Consider the following 25,854-nt stretch of genomic DNA (forward strand, 5'->3'; position numbering starts at 1 on the left):
TTTTACATAGAAGAGCGAACAACGTTTCGACCTTCTTCAAACATGTGGTCAGCTTCCGGTCAGTTACCTCTTTCTTTGTGAACCTGACGATGACCGAAGAAGGTCGAAACGTTGTTCGCTCTTCTATGTAAAATATTTTCTCAACCCAAACGAGCCGTTTTTGCATATAAATTTCTCAACAAGTGGGTTTCTCTCGACATCACTGAAATGGTGTAACTGATATCACTCTTACAATGCACCCAAAGCTGAAAATTTGAAGCATGTTTGGTAGCGCTATATCTCATCCGAGACCTCTCTGAAACAGAACTCAATACACATATGGAAACCATTAAACCAAGTCTGGAAAAAAGTGGAATACTATCCAAAGTCTAATTTAAAAAATATCACAAATGAATCAAGCATATCTCAGAATGGCTGGTATGGGTATTAACACTTTTACTGATAAGGAGAGAAAAATGTTTCAATCTTCCTAGGTCATCTTCAGATATGAAGATGACTTAGGAAGGTCAAAAAGTTGTTCTCTCCTTTTCAGTAAAAGTGTTAACACCCATAACAGCCATTCTCAGATATATTTTTATTTCAAGTGGGTTTCTCATCATCAAGAATCCAGCATTACCTTAAATATATCACTCTGTATCTTCTTGGACAGTATTTGTGGTCAAAATAAATATTTATACAATTTTTTACCAATTAATGTCCATCTACCATATTTACTACAAGTATTTAACCATACTAATTTACATTTCTGTATACAGAAAACTAGTTCTTAGAATTTTAAACAATTTAAATTCATAAACTTACTTGGTCTATAACAACTAATTTTATCAAAACCCACCTTACACTGCTCTACTTTCAATGAAGCATCTTCTAATACTTCTTTCACAACATCAACTTTTGCTGTTGCATTATTTAATCCACCTCCCGCTTGTTGGTTGCTATGTCTGACGGCTGCCTGATATCTGTTTGAAAGTTATGTCATATATCAGGAAAATTCATAGATATACAAAAGCATTTTTGGCTGTACAGGTTACACATAAATATGAAAAAAAAAAAAAACGTGCTTAAAGTAACATGACAGTAGGATGACTATAATAAATAAATTTATGAACTTGGAATGATTACCAAAAGCAGAAACACCAACTGCCACTGACACCTTAGATTCTCCAAAATCAATGCTTTTAAAATCATGTATATCAGAATGACTGGTATTGGTATTGACACTTTTACTAATAAAGCAGAGAACAACATTTTGACCTTCTTAGATCACCTTCAGGTTAATGCCATCTTGAAATACATTTTTACTTTAAGTGGGTTTCTCATCATCACTTCTTAAAATCACTTTGTACACGGCACTATAAACATGATTTTTACACCATTAAAACAGAACCATCATTTCTATTTAGATGCATGAAATAATTTGGTATTACTAACTGGTGTACTATGATTTCCAGTCTACCCCTGATGAAGAAAGGTCAATCATTCAAAAGATTTCAGGTCATAGGGTTTGTAAGTTGTTTTTTAATCTAGTCTTCATTGTTAGCTTAAACTTGAATGTTTTATAGAAAATATATTTCTAATTATTACTTTATTCTTTGAGAACAATTTGAAACAAAGTTTTTTTTTGGAAATTTAAACTATTATATATATTTTACTTACTGATAAGAAAATTATTATTTTCCACTGTTCAACTAAAATGCTTTGCTGCACTTAGTGACTCTGAAGAAATAATAGCAGGAAAAATCTGAAATTGTTTAATATTTCACACACACACATTTCTGAAATGAGTAATACACAGCTGTAGTGCACAAGTTTTCTAAAAAGTTAGTCTACAGTTTATGTTGAAGATGCCAAAACATTTTATTATGAAACAAAAACTAATTTATTTAAAACATTATCTGAATAATTAAAAAATGCAAAACTGTATTTCACTGAAAAAAATTGTTGTTGTTGTTTTGTTTGTTTTTTCTTGGGGGGAAGATTTTTCAATAATCCTTCAAGAAACAACATTAATGTACGTGATTCTTGGGATCTTATTAAAGTTTAACTTACCTTGAACGTGCTGAATCCATATCTAATGTTAATTTGTTCAAATGTTTTCTTAACTTGCTGATGTTAGGAATATCATTCTGGAAATGATAAAATAAAGAATCATATCCAGACTTGAATGATGATCATGGATATATTTACATTAAATTAGACATTACAGCATAATTATGTATTACTTTAGCATAGCACTCCTTCATAAACTATACAGACATTGACTGGATTTTATGATGATTTTAAAGCTTAGGACAGCTGCAAATAGTTTATACCATATTGCTTATCAATGGTGTAGTGCTAAGTTATGTAGTAGCAGAGCACTGCCAAAATCAGACATATGATGTCACTATAAGGGTAAAGATCTCAAAATCTAATTTCAACTTTTTCTTTTGAATCCACTTCAAATAAAACATATTCAGTACTAATTATTTGAGGCTACTTACATTAGAGCCAAACTGAATACTCATATAGTAGTGGGAGAAAACATTCAACTGAACCTCCTTTAAATTAAACAGCAAGTAAAAAAACAACTGTGTACCAAATAAAAATCATTCACATTTAAACAAGCCTTTAAATCACATACCTTATTAATTTACTACTTTTCTAGCCATGCTATAATAACCTTGTCTTTTATAATAATCTTCCATATCTACTATTGTCAACAACAGCAACTAAAACAAATCGACCTTTAGTCCAGTATTTAGCTATGCATTCCAACAACCCTACACCTTCAATGCCTATAAAACTAATTCTCTACCTTCCTCATACCCAACTGATTTTTAAAATAACAGTACTAAGATGCCTAACAAATTTTGACAAAACATAAAATGCAACCCAACTTCACACAAAAAGCTACATCTCATTCTTAAATTACTTCTATGTGTTTCCAATTTTCAAAATCAAGTTTCTGAAAGTATTTTACTACTCATATTAGAAGTCTCTAGTACTACTAACATTAAAGTTATCATTTATACAGAAAACTTCATGATAAAATATTAAACAAATGAGGTTCTTCAAGTTTTAAAATCTGAGTGATTAAGCAAGTTAACAAAAGTGCTACTTATTATGCAGCACTATTGGCTAAATTCATGAAGCTAATTTACAATAATGATCAATATTTCACCCAAACATTTAGATTATATGCAGTAATGTATCATAGTTTTAGGTTAAACTGTGAATAAATTTTGTTTCCTTCAAAACAACTACAATTATGTTTTGATTATTATTATTAAACTTAAAATATAGCCCCCAGTGGCACAGTGATGTCTGAAGACTTATACCACTAGAAACCAGGTTTTGATAACCTATGGTGGGCAGAGCACAGATAGCCCTTCTATTGCTTTGTGCTTGACAACAAACAACAACTTAAAATATGAGGCATGCAAAGCGATTCACACAGAAGTGTAACCTATAATATGTGACACTACTCTAAGTGATGAATCTATATGCCTTTGAATAATTAAAAAGAGAAAAAATATCAGTTTTTGTTAATACATTTTGAGAAACTGGTGCTAAAAGCACCCCTCAAAGACTAGCGATAAACTGAAGTAATTTTCTCACCACACAACTTTAATGCTTATTTGTATATTCTCTTACACAAATTATTTTTCTGATGGATGTTAATACATTACCCCAAACCTTACTTAGTTCAAAGCTTAATTATAAATTACCTTACCTCGAGAAACTCTCCAATAGGTGTTAAAAGGTGTTCTTCAACACTAATTTCATACTCCAATATTTCTTTTCCTAATTTTTCTTGAAGTGAAGCACTTTTTCCAAAGATAATGCTTCAATATAAGGTATTTTTAAATGAGTATTTTTAATGATGAAAAAAAATCGTGATCACAAAAAAAATTATTTTAGAGCAGTAATAAAGAATTCTGAAATCTTCTAGAGCATATAAAATGTACAAAAATTTAAAACAGATACCAATTAAGTTATAGAAATCATCATGAAACAATATAAGCCATTAGAAAGAGAGACAGACAGAAGATTAATAGAATGACTTACAGACAGCTTTTGGCAATATAAATTCATTTTCAATTAGATCTCTACATGAATGCTTTTCAATGCATTTGTATGCAGGAATCTAACACAGTTATAAAAACAACACTAACAATACAATAGATGACCCTCCTTGATTTCTTTATACTCTGAACATATATCAATTTCAAGGTTTCAAAGAATGACATCATCAACCAAACAGTTTGTTTTGTTTTCTTACTTTAAGGAAGTATGCCAGGATTACCTTTATATTAACTTTTCTACTTACTCTAACACTACATAGTTATGCATGGCCACATTCTGTTAAAATACCAACCATAACCTATGAATAACGGTAAAAACAACATAAAAAAACAAACAAACTTGCTGGCAGCTACTCAAGCAAATGAAAAAAAAGTGTTTTAACTATAAATGCAACATTTTTCATGGATTTAAGCTAGAAAGTATATGTTTTAATTATATACTCATTTTGTTAATGTTATAAAATACATTTTACCAACACTGGGAAGTCTAAAACACACTATTCAAACCAACTACTACAAAGCTGCAGCATCTAAAGAAATATTACCAATTGTAATCACAAGCTTTCATGTAGTAGTGAGTTTGAATAGTGTTTTAATCATGAAAGATCCACAGTGCTGTTAAAATGTATTTTACAATATATTGTAACACATACTGAATGCAATATATATATATACTTTGTATGTGTTTCAAAATAGATAAATTAATTCTACTAGAGAAATAGTGTAATTTGACAACAAACTAACCCTAAAATAGAAGTTTCTCCCAGAAGTCCACTGCTCTCTAACATAGACTGGGATAACACAATCTCCTTCAGTTTTTTCTAACAAAATAAAAAAACATGTTGACATACAAACAGAAATACACATGTACTATACATAAGATAAAAAGATCACAGATAAAAATACAAAATAATAAAAGTGAGAGTTTATCCAAAGGGAAAAATACTCAGTTAACACACCTTGTGATATCTCACATTGTTATGAAAGCATTTCCACCAGAAATCCATTACTTTCATATTAAATTACACAATACACACACATGTGCACATGTTGACAGTTAATAAAAATTAAATAAACACTGTCATGGTGGTTTTGCTAATTTTCTAGAAGTTAAATAATTAATTAAACCACCTAACAAATCATAAAATAATATCATGTGTACCAACAAAAAACACAAAAAAAAACTCATTAAAACAGAACAAACTGTCAGAAGTCTTCACACTGAAGAAAACAGTTTATCTAATATCATGACATTTGACAGTTTGCTCCATTTGCTATATTTCTTATTCTCTCATGTAACAAAATCCCCACATTCAAGATACTAGAAATATCTCAATTTTTGTGTACTTTTTGATTAAATCTAAATTGAAATTTTGATTGAACACATGAAATCTAAACTTAAAATGGGATATTTATTGATCAGTAATGTAAAAAACAAACAAACTTTCATACAACACAATGTTGGTTGCAGAATATAAAGATTTTTCATGCATTAGAAACTTTCAATGTGAGAAAACGTAAAAATAAATGTAATTAGCACAATCACAAACCTTTACAGAAAAACTTAAAACAGATTACAGATATTAAATTCCAGGTACAAGGTGATGGTAACTGATTATAAACTAAGAGTGTTCTCCTGATGTACATTAATGATTTTATAATGTTACACTCTGTATTCATATTCAAACCCTCTTACATCCTCACTCTCAAAAAACAGAAGTGTCTAAAGATTGCACTGAAACTTGTGCATTGGTATTATTTCATTTGTAATTTATGTCAGTCAGTAAAAGATGTTTCTGATAGAATAGCATTGTGTCTTCATTACTTTGATAGTTGCTCCTGCATCAAACAAGTTATTGTTAAAATTCTACATCACTTTATACATGTATATTTATTGCTTGTTATCAACCTAGGATATCATAGCTGGAACATTATTAACACATTGATATTAACATTCTAAGGTGTCACACGGAAGTTCCTATCACTTTGGTTCAATAATTGTGTGTATCTCAATTGAGGTCAATAATGTAAATTATGCTCTTATCCTTTATCTACTTTCTTTTATACACTGCCTTAGTATATTGCACTAGAAACAAAGAAATATCAAAGGAGTCAAGCACCTGGCCATGAGCACTATGGCTGACACCTTTGTTCATCATGCCATCTGATACACATTTTGATTTTAACAAAATTCAATATTAGTAACATTTTAACTGAGACTAAAATCAGTGTGTTCATGTTTGTTATTTAAGACATCAAAATGAATCACTGACAAAAACACACATCTACTCACAGAACTCAAGCATTTGACAGATTCAATGGCAACCAGTGGCAGCACCAGGATATTTTCATTGGGGGGTGCTGAGGTAAACTGTGGAGGGACTTCCCAAAATGCCATCAATATGAAGTATAAATGGTAAATTATAATAATGTAAATACCAAGGTACATTTCAGAAAGGTGTGCTATTTTGAACTGCATTTTCAATGCAGTTGTCATTGGAAACTCATACTTTGATTAATAATTCATTATTACAAATTAGAAATAATCTGTTTATGAAAATATGCATATATGTAAAAGAGGAAGCTCACCTAAATTCTACCCAAGGTAATACATAATAATAAAGAAAATCAAGATTAGCTTAGATTGAACATTTGATATACCATTAAGAGTAAAGCTACAAATCAAAAGAAATATAACATAAAGACATAGTTTACATAGCAGAAACGAATTATCCCATGTGAAGTTAATACACTCTGAGGAAAAGTAAGGTCACTATCAGGCTAACTATCTTTCATCATGTTGTGTTTATAGTCAATATTACTTCAAAACAATGCGTGTTCTGGTGATTGGCAGCAAATGTGTTTATAACAGTATCAATATCTAGTTGTTTTGCCCTCCTGGAGTTTACTGATATGACAACAAGGTTTCTGGTGCAGATGTTACCACTGCTGTTGTGCAAGTATGTCTTGAGAAGCTTCAGACATGAGAAATTTCTCTCACAGGCAGATGAAGTGACAGGCAGGGTCACAGCGATGCATACAAGTTTCAGGACATCTATGAAGGCATCCTTGTATGGCTCCAGCATGGTTGCAAGCTCCAATGGTGTGAATACTTCCTGCCCCTTGTCTTTCTTCCTGGGAATTAGCCAGTTCAACTGGTGGATCACCACTGCAAGGTCATCCTCTGCCATGCCATAGTTTGCTGCCATTCCTAAGAGTGCTTGCTTGTCCAGAAATGTGGTGTGTTTGGGGTTCAATGCAGTTACACCCATCAGAACACTGCAGGCATTAGAGGACAATCCTCTATTCAGCTCGTTGAGCATCCTGTCTATGATGGCATAGAAGGTGTGCCTCCTGGCATCTGGTGTTGGTTCATCTCTTTGGCCAGTACTAGATGTGATTATGAATTTGTCCAGGTGTCTGGGGGCAGATCGCTGTCCCACTGCTGTCTCAGTGCATATTCCTACTTTCTTACATATATCTTCAGCAGACTCTTCCAAGTCTTTCCATGCTGCTTCAGTTCTCATTTCTGAGAGACCAGAGATGACAGATTGTACTAAATCCTCTACAGAGGTCAGCTGCAGTTCAGGTGACTGGAGGTGGTCTGATAGCTGTTTTGTCATCAGCAGTAGTTTTTTATGGCCACTAGACTGGTTATGAACTGCTGATCTAGGAGGATGTACAGGCCCTTTGATTCAGTGGCTCTGTGGACATTGTCCCCCTCCACAAGACACTTTAGGGTTGTCACAATGGCAGGGAGGGTTCTTTTTACAGCCAGACAAGCAGCATGTTGGCAGGCCCATCTTGTGTCTGATGGTCACTTCAAGTCTATGTGCTGGTTTATGGGTTCAAGCTCCTTCTGTACCTTCATGCACAACTGATGTAAAGAAGAATTTGTACAGCTTCTGAATTGTCACAAAGAACTCGGCTGCAGGCTGGACGTTGTGCACACAATCAAGTAGCACAAGGTTGAGCCTGTGTGCATAGCAGTGGGCATACACAGCCTGAGATACCTCTCTCCTGAACCTCTCCTGTATGCCATTGATGTGCCCTGACATGACTGCAGCTCTGTCATAGCAGTGGCCAATGCAAGCATTATGGTCAATACCACATTTAGCCAAAGTCTCCATGATTTTCTTGAGCAATGAATCTGCATCCAGACCCTCAGCAGCTGTGAAGTTCAGGAACTCCTTGTAAAGGCTCTGTTGGTGGAGGTACCTTACCACAATGGACAGCTGTTCTTGTTTGCTCACATCTTTTGTTTCATCCACCATAGAGCAAAATGCTCAGCTTCCATAACCTCTTTGCTGATATCCTTCCTGATCATTCCAGCTATGATGTCAACCAGTTCTTTTTGGATATCATGGTGCATGTACTTGGCATTGCCAGGACCACTCAGCTTCTTCTTCATGATATCATCATATCTGGAAATCATGTCAAGAAGTCCCAGGAAATTGCCCCTATTATCTGACTGATTGCCTTCCCTATGACCTCTCTGGGCTTCATTCTGGCAGGCTGTGTAGAGCAGTGCATCTATCACGGCTCTTATGTAACGTCAGTTTTCCTCCACAGTTGTTTAGAAATATTATTTGGTCAGTTAACATGCAAGGTTATTATCTAATCATAAGTATAACATTAATTGAATTGTAAGTAACAATTTTAAGTGTATGCCACAATCATCAGTACAATTTGGATGGCTGATACACAATGCAAAATGATTTCACAGATGACACAACACCAGCTAAATGCTTCATAGTTTTAACCTATACACAACACACTTATACATGTATGCTATGTTTTACTTTTCAATAAAAGATATATGAAATTAATGGGTAATTACCTGTAAAACCTTTGGTTTATCAAGTAAAATCCCTGATGATCTGTTGTAACTTGAAATCGACATGGTTCTCTAATCTTCATCAAAGCTCAAGATAGAATGGCATTATATAGGAAGTGGCAATACAGCGTACGAGTTTTAGTGCATTCAGTACGTTGCTATGGGATGCATGACACACGCTTAATGAAGACGTTGAGTTCTACAGATATATGACTCTTTGATGTTAATTGTTAAGCAAGAAAGGTGATTGTGTTTTCCATATTCTATTAATATATGTCAGTAACAATATTGGGGGGGCTCAAGCTCCAAGTCCCCCCCTTGGCACCTGATTTTACAATGTACTATTTTCAAGGAGATACAAACTAAGGAAATAATGGATCCCCCCCACAATCCCACTACCTTGTACTACAAATGCTAATGTACATAGTCCACAAATACTAACAACGTAACTTTATAAAATTAACTGATATAAACTTTGTGTACAACTCATGAACTTTTTGTATAGTTGAACATGGAACACACAATTAATTTCAAAGGGAAAAACTTCTGAGGCATACCAGTCTTTTTTCTGGACCTAAAGGATCTGTTCCTCCACTCTGCAAACATCCTGCTGCTTTCTTTGCAATGTTCTGACATGATTGTTTAATCAATTCTACACGCTTCTCAGCACTAACCAGGTCCTCTGTCAAAACTTCAGTTTTCTCTGCCCTGTATTATTGGAAAATACATTTGAAAAATTGTAATTATAAAAAAAATATATATTTCATCTGGAACTACTTGCAACAAAGTTCACCAAAGATTCTTTAACCTATAAATCTACCTTTCATTTCAAATTCCCAAACACAGCCAAAGAATAAGTTAGGATATTACATGCTAAGCCATTATCATATGCACCACAGAAACAGTGACAAGAATAACAATAATGTTATAGTCAAAAGCTTTGCAGGAGTCTTCTAAACAGTTCAAGTAATTATTCACACAAATTTAACTTATGAAGTTTTTATTGTGGCATTGATATTTGACCTACATTCACATAAATACAGAACTAACTCCTGTAAATCTTCCATTAACAATTTACTTTCTCAGTAAGCCAACTTTCAATGTGGAGTTTCTTTCAATTTGATGTATCTGATTAGTTCAACCTTTAAAAAAATGTGCCAAACAGTGTTTCAAGTAAGAGATAAAACTCAATATTAGAATCACACATGAACTGTCAAACACAAACTATACTCATTATGGAACCTTAACATGTTTAAGAATTATACATCCTAAATCTTAAAAGATGTAAAAACAATTGTTATAAAGCAGAAACAAAATCTGATAGGCTGATAACTTGTTCAGAAAATCTTAAAACCTCAGAAGGGATTTTGAATTTAAACATTCCAGCCTATAATCCTAAATTTCATCAATGATATATTCTTTACCAATATGATGATAAGGAACACTTTCATTGAAAATAAAATCCAGCCTTAAACTGAAATCATTATTAAATAAAGACTACAGAGAATTAGACAATACCAACATCATTTATAAAATAACATGCAATAATTGTCCAGAATCCACATTAGAAAACCTGGAAGAAAACTGGAAACCAAATGAACCAAACATTATAAAAATTCTCCCATGTTTACCACCATCACAACTCAAAAAACACTAATTTTAAACAAAAAAAACAAACATCAAGAAACAAAAAATAAAGGAAGTGACCTTAATTAAACAACACAGACCGACTCTACAAACAACAACTCAGAGTACCATTACACCTTTATTAAGCTGTTCAGCAGTCTCTGGTCATAGTGGTCTCCTTATTCCATAATATCTGTATATTCCTGTGTCTATGTAAATTACCCGTTGATACACTGTACACTTAAAGTTTTCTTCATTATCCATTCATGCCATCTACAAACCTCCATATCTTTTGACAATAATCTTTCAATTTGCTACAAGAAAATCTGTAGATGGTTGAATCATTATATTGAAATTGTTTTAAATATGTTAAGTAAAAAATCATGTTACAACAACATTGTTTGGGATTTTGTAGGTAGTGTGGCACTGCCAAAAAACTGGTAACTTTTGAGGAGGGTGTGTAAAAAGCCCTTATATATTCATGCATACAAAATTATATAGTTAAAGAATAATGCAATTTATTATATGACTCCTAATGGAATATTTCATAAGAAATTTCTCTTTTGGTTTGCATTTCTTTAAATAACCCATTCTTGGAATTTACACTTCATACAGATCTGTTAGTACTAAAAGTAACAGAACACTACCAAATCTACTGTCAATATTGAGGCAATTCTTATTTCTTCACACATTAACATCCGGAACACCTAACTCTGTGCTAAATATTATGACAATTCTTAATTTTTCATGAGGTAACACCTTGAACACCATAACCTTTGCTTGATAACTTAATGATTCTCATTCCCTTGCACATAACACCTTAAACACACCAAATTCTGTCCTCAATACCACGTAGATTAGTTTCATTGCACAGTAACACCTTACACACCACAAACTCTAATTTTAATAGTACAAAGATTATTTCCTCATACATTAACATACCTAACTCAGCTTTCAATACTAAGACAATTCACATTTCCTAATGCAGTAAACAGTTTGAGCAGCCTACTCTACTCTCAATACTATGATGATTTTTATTTCCTCTCATTCTAAGAGCAACACTCAACCTTTCCAACTAACGAGATATAATTTTTTAATTTTTCACAATTCTTTCACTGATTTGGACACATACAAGCAGACATTTGTCATTCAAAACATTTTATTAACCTTACACAATAATAATTTATCACAAAGATATAATGAAATGAGTAAAATTCTTATTTGAAAAAACTGCAATTTTTGTTTTGTATGGTAGGATAAAGCACTAACTGACAAATGACAGAGAAGGTAACAAATAATAATCTGAGAACATGGTGGCTCAAATTTTGTTTAGGATTTTTCTACAAAAAAGATTTACATGTTTTGTGTTTAAGCACAAAGCTGCACAATGGGTCACCTGTGCTGTGTCACCATAATATTGAAATCCAGCTTTAGCATTTTAAGATCTCAAGTTTACTTCTGAGTCACCAAAACACAACTTGTGCAAGCTACACTTAAACAAGAAATAGAAAAGAATTGACTAACAATGATGTCACAAAACAAAACTGTGTGTGTTACTAATTGTAAAGAGCTTAACATTGAAATGGTTATATTTTTCACTGATGAGTAAATTATATCTGCTTGCCAAAACTGTTAATCTAGGTTAACACACATGACATTAGAAATGTAGCCACTGTTATTATGTACTTCCACAATGCACAATATGTGACTTAGCATACACCCAGATTCTTCTTTTCTCTATGGGAGAAGGGGTTAGTAATGGCATACTAGTGTGCGTGCATGCGCGTGCATGCGTGGTGTGTGTACACATACATGCACTATCTTCTATACCTTCTCTCATTTTGTTTCGTTAACAGCACTGGTTGAAATGTTTCATGAACGTTTGTATTAATTTATCACTTCTTTCTTTACTATGTTCTACTATTAACTTATTTTTGAAATTTAGGACTAGACTAAATCTTTTAAGCCAGTTGAAACTTGCAATGGCATAATTAAGATTATGTACAACTAATATATTGTAATCCTTCTCAGTTTCTTTTATAATACTGTATATTCCTAGTCACAATTGGTAACAAATGGTATGTTAACTTAGATAAGTTATTCACTGTATTAATTTTTAGTTCTTAGTTACCTTAAGCAGCCTGCCTCAACCACAAGTTTTTGATTATAACATTTCCACAAAGCACACACTTTGGCTTAGCATGCAACATTTCAGTAACATGTCATTAATTTTAAAGGACTGTACATTGTTTGACTTAGCATGCAACACACTAAAGTAACATGCTGTGACTTTGACAAGAATGTACTTTTGTTTTTTTGGTAGTCATGGTAATAAGGTGCAAACCATGAAACAGCAGATCTGATCAAACTGAAGAATGGTCTTCAAATATTTTTTTGTAGAAAAAACAACAAAACATTTAAATAGTGTTTTGAACACACTTCAGCTTTATATCAACAGTTAGCTCCAGAATACAACAATGGAAATGTTTCAGTGTTCAACACAGAGTCAAAAGTGTACTCTCAAAAGTTTGCCAAGTCAGTTAACTTTCATATAAACTGGTTTGTAGCCAAAGCAAGGTGAGTGTGATCTTACTATTTAGACCTGATTGTCAAATACTTCTCTACCTTACACCAACATTTTTTTCTCTGAAATATTAGCACATATTTATTCACTTTGCTTGCTGTAAAACCAACACCAATAACCTTTTACTGCTACAAATTCAAAAGCCTCATATATAAAGGTAAAAGAAAAACATAATAGTAACACATCAACAAGACTCCATCTACTACATTGAGTGTCAATAAGGCCTTCAGCCCAACAGCAAGGCTCAGACACAGTAGTGGTAAAAATGCTATTTAGATAATGAAATTGTATGAACAACAATTCTTATAAGGTGAGATAAAAATTGCTTGCTAAGTATTTATAATTAATATTTTTATCTTAAACTTACAATAAAAACTAACAAATGTAAATTTAAGTAATTATGAAAGTGCATGTTAATCATTACCAAGAAAATCAGATCAACCACAAATATTTTCTTGCTATATTCTAAACCTCAATAAAAATCCTTTGAGCAAGTTACTTTGCTCTGACAAACTCTGTACAAGTTACTTAGCTCTGCCAAGCAAAGAAAGACAGAGCTGAATATGAAAATTGGGGTGTAGCTATTTTTGAAACATGCACAATACATGTTATGTCATACAGGTGATATAACTATCTAATTTAAAGGAAAACTTTCTTTATGTAGTTGCATTTCCTCCTGAACAAATTAGCCAATCCATACCAAACTTTACGTTATCATAATAGCCCAAAAGCAAACCAAATTCATATTAAACTTTCCTGTGTATTGGAAAACAAAATCATTTTACAGAATAACTCCTGTCTTGTTACTGCAGTAGTTATTTTAAATAGCCAAGTTTGAACAAAACCCTCACCACAAGTCAGACTGAAAATAATATTTACTGTCTTGGCTTGTTTCCCCACAATAACCAGAATACACAGCAATAATATATCCAACTTCAATGCAGAGAATAAAGATCTTACTGCTGTTTAAGTCTCCTCCTTGGAGAAATGTAGCCTCCTTAACCTACAAAATGTTTAAGATGTTTAAAGTACATTACTAGAACTTCAAAAAGAGATACTGTTATGAACTAAAAGTTCATTGTTACTTGTAGACTTTCAGTAGATCTGTTGGATTTTGCCAAGCATAGAGTTTGGTATGTAATTTGCCACTCAGAAAATTAGTCAAACTGCACATCTACTTTCTTTACATATGAGAGTAAGATAAGAATTAATAATAACACCGTATAGTCTTTAATTCGTGAAGAACAGTATTTAATAACAGTGTCCATGTGTTTAATGTCACAAAAATACCAATAATAATATAAATTGTGTAATGTTTATTGGTTCAATATTGGTGTCCAGTCAGAAGGCCATAATATTCACTGGAAACTGCTCCTTAGCAAAGAAGTAATAGCAAGTAATAATCTGGAACTCAATGCTTCAACCTGAATGGATATGATGGTTTAAAGTGAAAGGTTAGACCCTATAGAGTGAAGGTTCAATCATCCCTAATTTTGACCTACTGACTAGGAGCAAATTGCTGCCACAAGGGCTCTGTCTGGCTTTTTTATTCAAATAAAGCAATTGCTGTTACTTCTCTGACATGCCAACAACTTAAGAGTTCAGTAGCACAACATCTCAAAACTTGGGCTTTTTGCTTCCAGCCCAGCAATCTCGCCATGGCCAGTATAATGAGGAATGAAATAATTTAACTTATTATTAATTGGTTGTTTGGTTTGGTGTTTTATGGTACAAAGCAACTAGGCTCTCTGCACCAAACATCCAGTAAAAAGTTAAAGTAAAATTATTAAAATTCATGAAAATAAATTAAGGTAAAACAAAGTTTAATTTTTGAATTAAAAGCATAAATATCATTAAATCCAATTTTTACATCCAGTCTACAGCAGAAAGAGAAAAACTACAGCAATACAAGTTGTAAAGGACTTTCTCTAGCATAACTGTACATATCATAACTAACCAGTAAGACTAACAGGTAAGTTCAAAAACCACCATTACTCACCTGAAGTTGGCCTTCCCAGTACTGGTTTCAAGTTATTTAACATTATGGCCATTTTCAGAAAGTAATGTAATAAAGTTTTAAAAGTCTTATAACAAAATGTCAATTATAACTTGCCAGGATGACTAACGGGTAGTTCGAACAGCAATGTTAGTCACCTGAAGTTGGCCTCTCCAGTCCTGGTTTCTAGTTATTTAACATTATGGCCATTTTCTAATTTAAAATTGAACTAGTTGTACTTTGATTCTTAAATGGAAATCACATTAGAAAAAGAAGGTCTAATGTATAAATTAAAAAACTTAAATAGCATTAAAAAGATTAATGGCCTTTAAAAACTAAAAACATTTCTAAGGTGGACTGTGTCACCATTGCCAATAACACAGTCTAATGTTATGGATAAACCTTGGAACAGAACATGTTTAAAATGGTGGTGTCGTTGAAAGTCATAATGATGGCAAGACAGTAAAAGGTGGATTACTCTGACCTGAGTGTTACACAGACAACACATTGGTGCATCAGTCCCCACATAAAAGAACACAACAAGTTAAAAAACTGTGACCAACATGCAGTCCAGTTAGAAAAACTTCTTCTTCGATCCTTATGAAAGCCAAAGTTCAATAGAGGATTTAACTTGGAAAAACTTGTATCCATGTTGCTCATTCCAAGTCAACTGCCAACTGGCACGAAGCCGAGCCTTCAATACAGGACCATAGTCCATGTATGAAACAGGCACAGCAGTGACAGAGCCAGAGCAGATAGAGTTAGCTGCAGTGTAGGTGAGCTCATTCCCATGAATACCAATGTCACCTGGTATCTAGAAAAACTGGATAAAAATAGATGTCAAAGAGAAATGGGCGAGTCAGTTTTGAATATTGGTGAGAACAGTGTGTGAACTAATGTGAAGCAATTTTAGAGCCAGTAGAGAACTAAGCAAGTCAATATAAATAGTACAGTTTGAATACTGCTTAGCTTCTATGTGATCCAGGGTAAGAGAAATGGTGTACAGTTCAGCAGTGAACACAGAAGCTGTAGAGGGGATTCTTCACGCAACCACCAAATCGCAACAAACAATGGCACAGCCCACACAGTCACCTGTATTTGAACCATCTGATAATTAGGATTGGAAAGATGGTTCGAAAGATATTCAGCAAATAGCAGACAGTATTTCCAATCAGGAGTGTCTTCCTTTCTCAAATGACTTAAAGACAGGTCACAATTGGGGACAATAAGAAGCCCTGGTGGGATGGGCAGACCAGTGGATATGGCAATGTTATCCAAAGACAGACCCAATTTATCCAAATATGCCTGGATATGAAGGCCAAAAAAGCGATGGCAGATCATCTGTTCTGAAAAAGCATGGCCCACTGAGGAAGAAAAAGACAACCCCAGGTGGGATGCTATGGTCATGGAGGATGTTCATTGTTCTTGTACAGTTGACCCATAGCTGCTTGATGTGTGGTATAAAGGTCAGCTTACAGTCAAAGATAAGCCCCAAGAACGTTGTCTCAGAGACCACAGCCAGCACAACTTCACCAATACGGAGTTCAGGATCAGGGTGAATACTCCGTTGGCAGCAAAAATGCATGTAAACAGTTTTAGAGAGAAAGAAGTTAAAGCTGTTTGCTATGGTCCACTTCAGTAAATGATTGAGAGCATTCTATAGCTGCCACTCAATACACCTCACATTCAACGACTGATATGAGATGCGAAAGTCATCAACATAGAGCCCATCTGCAACAGTAAGAGGGAGTTGTTCAGTGATGACATTAATCTTTATACTGAAAAGAGTGACACTCAAAACAAAGCCCTAAGAAGTGGAAAGTGTCGAACCCATACGAACTTGGAATCACCTGTTCATTAAAAAATTTTTAATAAAAATGGGCAAATGGCCACGTAACCCATATACACGGAGGTCTTGCAAAATGCCATACCTCCATGTTGTATCATAAGCCTTCTCAATGTCAAAGAATATTGACACAAGATGATGTCATTTGAGAAAGGCTTCTCTGATTAACATTTCAAGTCAAATCAGGCGGTCCATGGTGAAGCATTGTTGTTGAAACCCACAATGTGTGGGCAAGAAGAGATTGTTTGATTTGAGGAACCAAACAAGACGAGCATTAACCATCCTCTCTAACATCTTACAAAGACAGCTCATCAAAGCAATTGGACGGTAGTTTAAAGGAATCTTGGGATCCTTCCAAGGGTAAGAGAAATGTTAGAAAATAGCCTGGCACCAGGCATCAGGAAAAACATTCTTCTGCCAAATCCAGTTAAAAACAATCAGAAGAATAGTAAGAGAAGCAGGAGATAGATAGAGCAGCATTTCATCGTGTACATCATCAGGTCCAACTGATGTACTGCCAGACCGATGAAGGAACATTCTGAGTTCCACCAGTGTAAAGCGACGATTATAGTCATAGAGACAATCAGCTCGAAAAGAAAGAGGTGATTCCTCTGCCCAAGTCTTGATGGCTAAGAATGTGGAGGAAGAAGCAGAAGTGCTAGATAACTGGCAAAAGCTTTCACCTGGAGTATCGGCGATGCTCTGGGTGTCAGCTACTTCCTGGCCATCAGAGAGCAAGATCGAGAGGGGGACAGAATTATATTGCTCAGTGACCTTTAAAATCTTGTTTCATATGACTTTGGAACTGTTGGTAGAAGATATGCTGGTTGTGAACTTAATCCAAGATTGCTTCTGGGATTAAGTCTCAATCAACTAGAACATGCACAGATCTGCTGGAAAGTGATGTGGTTTGAGAGAGTGGGATACCTACAGAAAGTATCCCAGGCCCGTTTTTGAGCCTTCCGTGCCATGTGGCAGGCAGGATTCCACCACGAAGGAGGATATCATGGAAAAATGTTTATGTTTTAGGAATACACTGAACAGCTACTTGTATAATACAGTCAGTCACTGTTGCCACACAGTCATCTATTGATCGCTTACAGACGATGGCAGGATCAAGTTCTGCGAGAGCAGTGAGAGAGGACCAGTTTGCATGATCCAGCTTCCACTGGGGCATACAGGTTGGGTGGCATCAACCACAGCCAGTCTCTCTCAAAATTATAGGAAAATGATCACTGCCTCATGGATTATTGTCAACCTTCCAAGAAAAATGGGAGAGTAATGAAGGGGAGCAAATTGAGAGATCAATAGCAGTAAAGGACTGACTAAATGCAGGAAAATAAGTAAAAAACCAGTATTGAAAAGAAAAAGGTTGTGATCAGACAGCATACACTGCAAGGAGTGACCCTTACCATCAATATCAGCACTTCCCCAGAGGGTAGGATGTCCATTAAAGTCACCCAGGATTAAAAAGGGAGATAGTAACTGTTCAATGAGAGAATCAAGGACTGATTGATCATAGGTCTCTCCAGGTGACAGGTAGAGAGAACAAACAGTGATGGTATGATCCAAGGAAACACGCACGGCTACAGCCTCCAAGGGTGTGTCGAGTGGCAAAGACAGGGTGGGCACATGCTGATCAACCAACAGTGCCACCCCTCCATGCACTTGTTCATCACACAGCCTGTCATTTCTGTACAAGGAAAACTGTCAAAAGGTGACTGTATCAGCAGGTTTCAGAAATGTTTCCTGTAAGGAAAAACATACAGATGGTAGGAAGCAATCACTGTTTTGATGCCATCCAAATTAGAACGTAAACCTTGACAGTTCCATTGTATCAAGGTGGCCATTTTTATTTATGTGTAGACAAACTGGATGGAGAACCCTTCTGTTTATGATCACATCTTTTTTCTTTACTGTCTTTATTCAAGGAAAGTCTATTGACCTCCACGAATCCTGCCCTGGGTCGGTCAATTGGGAAGGTCTTTGCTGTTGGAAGAGGATTCCAGTGAATAAGGACGTGAATGAATGATTGTTGTGCATCTTGGGGAGGGAGAAGAAGATGTATCCAAGGAAATGCCTGTACCTAGAACCAAAGGATGTGAATCTTGGGGTTTGTTGGAATGTAAGTATGGGACAGAGATGGTGTTGAAGTTGATTCATCAACTGTTTTAACCATAAAGGTCAAAAGACTTTTCATTTGTTTTCAGAACAATTCTTTTGGAAGCAGAGAGAGATCCGTCTGCACTTCCACTGTAGTAGCGGAATGAAGTGCAGAGGTATACATCCGAGATGAAGTGGTGAACATCAACTATCAAGCCTCAGGATAAGTAATGTTATGAATAATTTCAAATGCTGCACCTCTTTTTCTTCCAACCATTTAGAGCAAGAACTAAAGTCGGATGGGTGAGAGCCATTACAACTGATGCAATGAGGGTCCATTTCACACTCATAGGTATCATGGTCCTTTCCACTGCAATGAGCACAAGTCAACAAACCACAATGTGACGTCTTTGACTGACTAAACATCTAACACTGGAAACACCAGAGAGGGTTTCGAATGTATGGCCATACCCTGCAATTGGGATAACCTGACTTGATGGTGGCAGGTGGATGCAGTGATGTAAATGTTAAGATGAGGACATTGGTCAGCCTCATAATTCCATCTTTGTGAGTGGAGATATGCCTCACTGCAGGTTTCTCGACTCAAAGAGTTTCAGCGAGAATTTCCGACTCTGAGATGTTCTTTAAATCCTTCTTAACAATAACTCCTCCTGATGAATTCAAAGTAGCATGAGGTGTAACCTCAACAGGTATATCCTCAATTGCCTTTGAATGCAACAGGAGTTCACCGTGTTGAGATGTGAATGTTTCCATCAATATGTCACCAGATCGAAGCTGGAAAGCCAGCAAATCCCTCTAGTCCCTTCTGAACAAGAAAGGGGGCATTTGCCCTGAAGGTTTGTCTAAAAGAAAATGTAGGATTAGAAAATGTGGTACAACAAGTGTTACAGATGTTAAAAATTGCTGCTTAGAATCTTCAAGACTTGGTCATTCACCTATGGACTGTTTTTTCATGATTTAACTTTTTATTTGGACGATCCATAATAAAAAAGAAATATTTCAGTGCCCACTGACCCCACCCACCATGGAGCCCTACAAGGGGATGCACAACAATATCAAGCAAGAACACTGTTACAATGCCAAGGTTTTGTGAGCACTACACCCAAACACCAGCATCAGATATAATGTCCACAACACCTGTTGAGAACATTCAACACTGGTACTTCATTGGCCCTAGCCCAAGTGGACCAAGACTGCCCATCTACAGAAATTCAAGGCCAAAGTGGTGTGTTACAGCTGAACCCATCAACCACCAGGATCCTCTCCTCCCCTTCATGGGTTGCCATATGCAGCAAACACATAGGTGGATGTTTAGATCCAAGAGGAAGTAAGCTGAAATAACAGAACCTTCCTTGGGAGTTCCCTTCACCACGTACAGGAATACACACCAAGAAGGTAGCCTGACAAATCCTGTGTTGATATATTAAGAAACATGTATTACTACTATAAACCATTTTCACAAAATCTTAGATCCTCTTTCAACATACAGCCTGGTACAATTAATCCCTAAGCCACACTTAGTCCAGTAAAACATGAAGCAATTTGACTTATTATTAGACTTATGATGATTTAACAGAAACACATATTACTATAACAGAAAGTCTTCACATAATAATCATAATCAAATGAGTACTAATACAATGATAACTAATGTCAAATTTCATAAAAACATTAGGCAATTTAAAATTATTTTTTTCCTTCTATTTCACATGCAAATGAAATGGTTACTGGACAACAAGACAACCAGAAAGTACTCCATGATTGCTATATAACATTTGGAATTTTATTCTTGCATATGTTTTCTTAATAGCTGGATCCAATTCATATATTATAGTTTATTTATATGAAACAACCCAATAAGCACTTGTATAATTGCAAAAATCTTACTGAAATTTCCTCAATAAATAAAACATTAAAAGAAATTGTCTGTACAGTAGCTTATAACACAAAAAATTAGTTACAATATGTGTTAACTATACTAAGTAACATGTTTTAAGATACAATTTTACAATATGTTGAAATATACCAAATCACTGTTATTTTCTGTTTATCAGTCACACACAGAAAAATACATCACTATACATTAACCTGTTGTACAAGTTCATGGCCAATCATACATGTAACTAAATATACACAATATCCAACACTAATTGAATACACCAAGTTCTCAATTACTGAACAAACTTTAACTCTAAACAATGATTTTCATCCTACTACAATTTGAGAAAAGTTTGTTTGTCCTTTTAACTTCCCCTAGACTGTCAATCATGGTTTAATCAACTGGGAATGATTTGTTGTATCAAGAGGTAATTCTACCCTTAAAATGCACAAAGCTCCAATGCTGGCTAAATATAGATAAGTCAGTGGGGGTGGCCACTAGAGGTACTAATGAGATGTCACCACTTTCCTTTTAGTTACATGGAGTACATACATATAGTCTCTATAGTTTCAATCATTACTAATATATTTAGGATATAAAATAAACAACAGTTACATTCATAACTTATAAAACATTAATTCTACAACTGTATTTTGTTTTCAAAACCCAACAATCATTTGAGGATGTCCTTTTCACATACTGTTTATACAAGATATCAAAGTCCACAGATATATTTCATCACACTTACTGCTTTCCAATTAAAAATAAAAAACAAAAAGTGATAAAATTTTATTTAAATAATAAACTCCAGTAGGTCTCAGTTACTTCATTCTTATGCACTTTCAGCCTTTATATTTCCAGCATTATACTTTAAGGAAAAAAACAAAAAAACCTTGTACTATGCATTGCACAGGTACATATGCTACTGTTTATAATATACCCTTGTTTAAAGGTATTTTGCAAAGTCACTCAATTATTAATGTTCACAAACGTTCTGTAACTACTGTCATAAACTTCATGTGGTGCATCACACACCCTCTAGCAAACATTTAAATTAAAACAATGAAAATATATCTTGCAACATTATTGTATTATCCAGGTTATGAAGGTTTAAGATTTTCTTGAGGTTATAATGTTAATTGCATTACATAAATAACATGCTTGAAATAAATCAAATGTGCAAAAGGAAACCAATTAAGATGAAAGACAAACTTTTTTGTAAATAATTATAACAGCAGAATATCAAACACTTCACCTGATGAAGCTGTTCTCAAAAATAATATATATTGATAACTCATGTTTTTGTTCACAAAACCTGGTGAAAACAAGCACTACTGATGCTGAAACGACAACCACTGTTTGATGAATAAGCATCTTCTATTTATTCAGATTTTTAAATGTTGAGTATCATAAAAAATAATCATTCAATAGCACCTTTTACCTACAATTACACATGTAAAAGTAATTATCAATAACTAACATAAAATCCATTAAAAATTAAGAAACCAAAATTATTCCATATAAAATTAGCAATACACAAGGGTATTTCTCCCACCCAGGAAAAATGCTGTATGTCCTTAAATCCAGTACACAACCGAGCAAACATGCTACATACTAGTGCTTCTGAATAAAAACATATGACCATTTGATTAGATACACACCTTCTTCTAAGGAAAAGTTATTTTCTTTGTTATAGATAATTGGCATATTCAGTCTGTGTTAACAAAAGCTTTTACATAACAATTCCCAAGCATAGATTTGTGTTAATTTTTTTACTCATTTTTTTTACAGGTGTTGATAAGGTGCAAATGAACTTCCATGTCTTTGATCACAGGTAGGCTTTCCTATTCAAATCCTCTCTACCTTGACTTCATAATAATGTGGATGATGTTGTGTCACATACATAACACCATGTCTGATATAGTCTTGGGAACTCCCCCCTTGACAAGCTTTAACATAGCTACAAAAAGTGCTGAAATTTATGTGCTATTTACACCTATCTTAGTAATTAACTTTAACTAAAATGAGAACGAACTATCAAAAAGAAAGTATTATAACAAAAGAGTGGAATTAGACTGGTGTAACTCACGAAATTCAGAAAAATCGAGCATGACCAACTAACTGAGTATTTGTCACCTGGTTTTAATATATGTTAATAACTTTCATCTCAAAATAGAGAAGCATAAATAATTATATCTCAACCAATCATCATATCTGTTACATCTGCTGCTGTAGAGGCCTTTCCTACAATTCCAGGACTCTTCAGACCAACTGGAACATGACAAACACAGTAGTTGTTAAACTATTTGTAGTAGCCAATTGCAAGACAACCACCAAGGTGTGAACTGGATTGTATCAGTTAACTTTTTGTCTAATCTATTTTATCTATATTGCAACACATCAGAATGTGTGTATATATATATATATATATATATGTATGTATTAACAAGTTATAGAATGATTATTATATGTAAATAAACTGATGTAACAAACTACTAACTGAAATGATGAGGGCCATGGCTCCAAATTATGACTAAAAATATTTTTAATAACCAATTCTTTGGGATTATGCACCAACCAAAAGACTTGCAAGAATAACATCAAGTAGAGCTATGATTTTTTCAATTCTCCATCTTCAGTGTATCCATATATCATGCTGTCAGTGCTGACCATAAAGGTCAACTCATTTCTTTCAGCCTACAAGGGATGATCTGATTGATTTCAACAGAAAACAAACTTGCTCTAACATGTCAATCTACTTATGCAGCAGAAGTGAACGTGAATAGAAAGTACTGGTTGTGTAGCTATACAGTATAACTATAGTGCAGATGAATTAAACAACAAAAAAATTGAAAAGTAAAATAATAATAATATAAATTCAACAAAAACATTGAGAAAATGGACAGTGCAAAAAAAAGCAAAGCCACTAATATGTTTATAACCTTTGTTTTGTTTGTTTTTCAGACAAAACTGCACAAATTTTTAATCATCAACCATGTAAACATTATTATACCTTCATACCTTACCTGTACATTCCAGTTTCTGCACAAGTCTTTGAGGTACAATACAAACTATTTGCTATTACATCTGTAACAGATTTACTGTTATACAATTCTTTTAATATCTATATTTGTTTCTATATTGTTTTTTTGTGTGCATGCAACATATATTGTTGGATTTGTATTGCACAAGACCCATCTGTCCTCTAAGTTCATAGAAGATTCTCAAGAGCAAGAATCAACAATATGTGGTTTACGAAATTATCAGTATGTCTTAGAACATTGTTGAATGTTCAAGAATCTTGGGTGATTTGTATAAAAGCTAGTTGAGAAACAGCAAAATAATGTAACTGTTTGTTAGCTACAGTCAGTATGCTGTAAGCCTCAGAAGTTATAACTATTATTAATGCTTATTAATCAGAAAATTACAGACTTTGATCAGGTTTTTGGTAAATTTTGAACATCATGAACCATTCAACTAAAAAAAATTAACTCTGAATATTAGTAATTCTACAAAGTCACTAAATATATTCATCAGTAAAAAGTTACCTTGCAAGTGGTGTTAAGCCAGCCAAAAAAAAAAAAGACAGTTATCTAGCTGAAGCAAGGTGTAATAAACATCAACTTAACATTAATCTGCTCACTGTGAACCACTGACAAAATATTCAGCTCTAGACTAGACCAGAAAGAAGACTCAGTGTAGCTGGTAAGTTTGTAAAACTCTTATAATAAAGCAATATTTGTAATAACCATTATTATAGATTGTACTGTTTGTATATTAAAATATATTTGTGCTAAGAAAGAAAACTGTGTATATCAATCTTGTTAGTAGATATCATAAATCTGATACATATCAAAATTCAGTTAACTTCTAAATTAAAATTTCTATTTGAAATCATAATACGTAATGTATGTAATATAATAAATCAGAGACTCATCCAAAGTAATCTATAATGTGTAACATGTCCACATGTGTCAAGACCAATGCACATTCTTGCTGATTCCACATAAATTTATTAGACAGGAAAAATACACAAGACTGACCCATTGATGAACAGCACTCCACCACCATATCATATTAACACACTTTTTGCAGAGTATGCATACATTTTTCCAAGTAATATTCTAAGCATCTTTTGTACAAAAACAGCTTAAATGTTTTGAAAGGCTGAATAAAAGCTGTCATTACACTGAAAAATAAAAACGTTCTTTTTCAGGAATAGATATCTAGGAATTTTAAATAAAAAGTTGTTTTAAAAACCAAAGCATACTTCAGAATATCTGAAAATACTTCTTATAACAAGTTTTTGTTTGTTTTTCTCAAAACAGCACAATTTAATATCGAAGCTAATGTAGTTAGAAAGGGTGCTGACAATTTTATCATTCTGTAATACAAGTAAAATATTATCCAATATACTATACAGAAAAATATAATACTTGTTTCATTATACCTACGTGACATTTAACTTTAAAATTACACTTACAAGAACTATATTTTATATAACTTGCTCAAATGGCAATCAACAACTGAATTTAACTATTAAAATGGTAAGGCCAAGGAGCTTAGGCGAAAACTTTCCTGAAGCTCCACAGGCTTAGCTGAATAAGTTTACATTAAATCTGCCAGCCGATATAACAATAAAGCTGAAAGCCTCCAAGACTCAAGTTTTAAAAACAGACGTGGCATAACTGTGTCACGTAATCATGGAAACAGAATTTATGCGGAAAACAGTCTTGAATACATCTTCATAGTTCCAAGAAGAATGATACGTTTTATAATACCTTTATTGGATCAGTTTGAAATTGTCAGCAGTCATTTTTTTGACGATCATTCATGTACGTGGTAATGCCGATCTACGACTTAAAATATAGAACACGTTGAATTGTGTTGTCCCG

The 25,854-nt window shown here is 34.0% G+C and overlaps 1 protein-coding gene across 4 annotated transcripts in view; it reads right to left on the minus strand.

Annotated features, from left to right (window-relative positions):
* LOC143254943 (rho GTPase-activating protein 44-like) overlaps positions 1–25,854 on the minus strand; it is a 72,418-nt gene that overhangs the window by 26,717 nt on the left and 19,847 nt on the right. For all 4 annotated transcript variants that reach the window (XR_013030379.1, XM_076509852.1, XM_076509853.1 and 1 more), the window contains 5 exons: positions 9,462–9,612; positions 4,812–4,888; positions 3,716–3,827; positions 2,050–2,126; positions 836–959 (listed from right to left, as the gene is read on the minus strand). Coding sequence is in view for 3 of the 4 variants with exons in the window: in XM_076509852.1 (XP_076365967.1) it covers positions 836–959; positions 2,050–2,126; positions 3,716–3,827; positions 4,812–4,888; positions 9,462–9,612 (541 nt within the window). In the remaining variant the exon portion in view is untranslated. The remainder of the gene's footprint in view (positions 1–835; positions 960–2,049; positions 2,127–3,715; positions 3,828–4,811; positions 4,889–9,461; positions 9,613–25,854) is intronic.

Source organism: Tachypleus tridentatus, chromosome 7 (genome assembly GCF_004210375.1).
Source record: "Tachypleus tridentatus isolate NWPU-2018 chromosome 7, ASM421037v1, whole genome shotgun sequence".
NCBI lineage: Eukaryota > Metazoa > Arthropoda > Merostomata > Xiphosura > Limulidae > Tachypleus > Tachypleus tridentatus.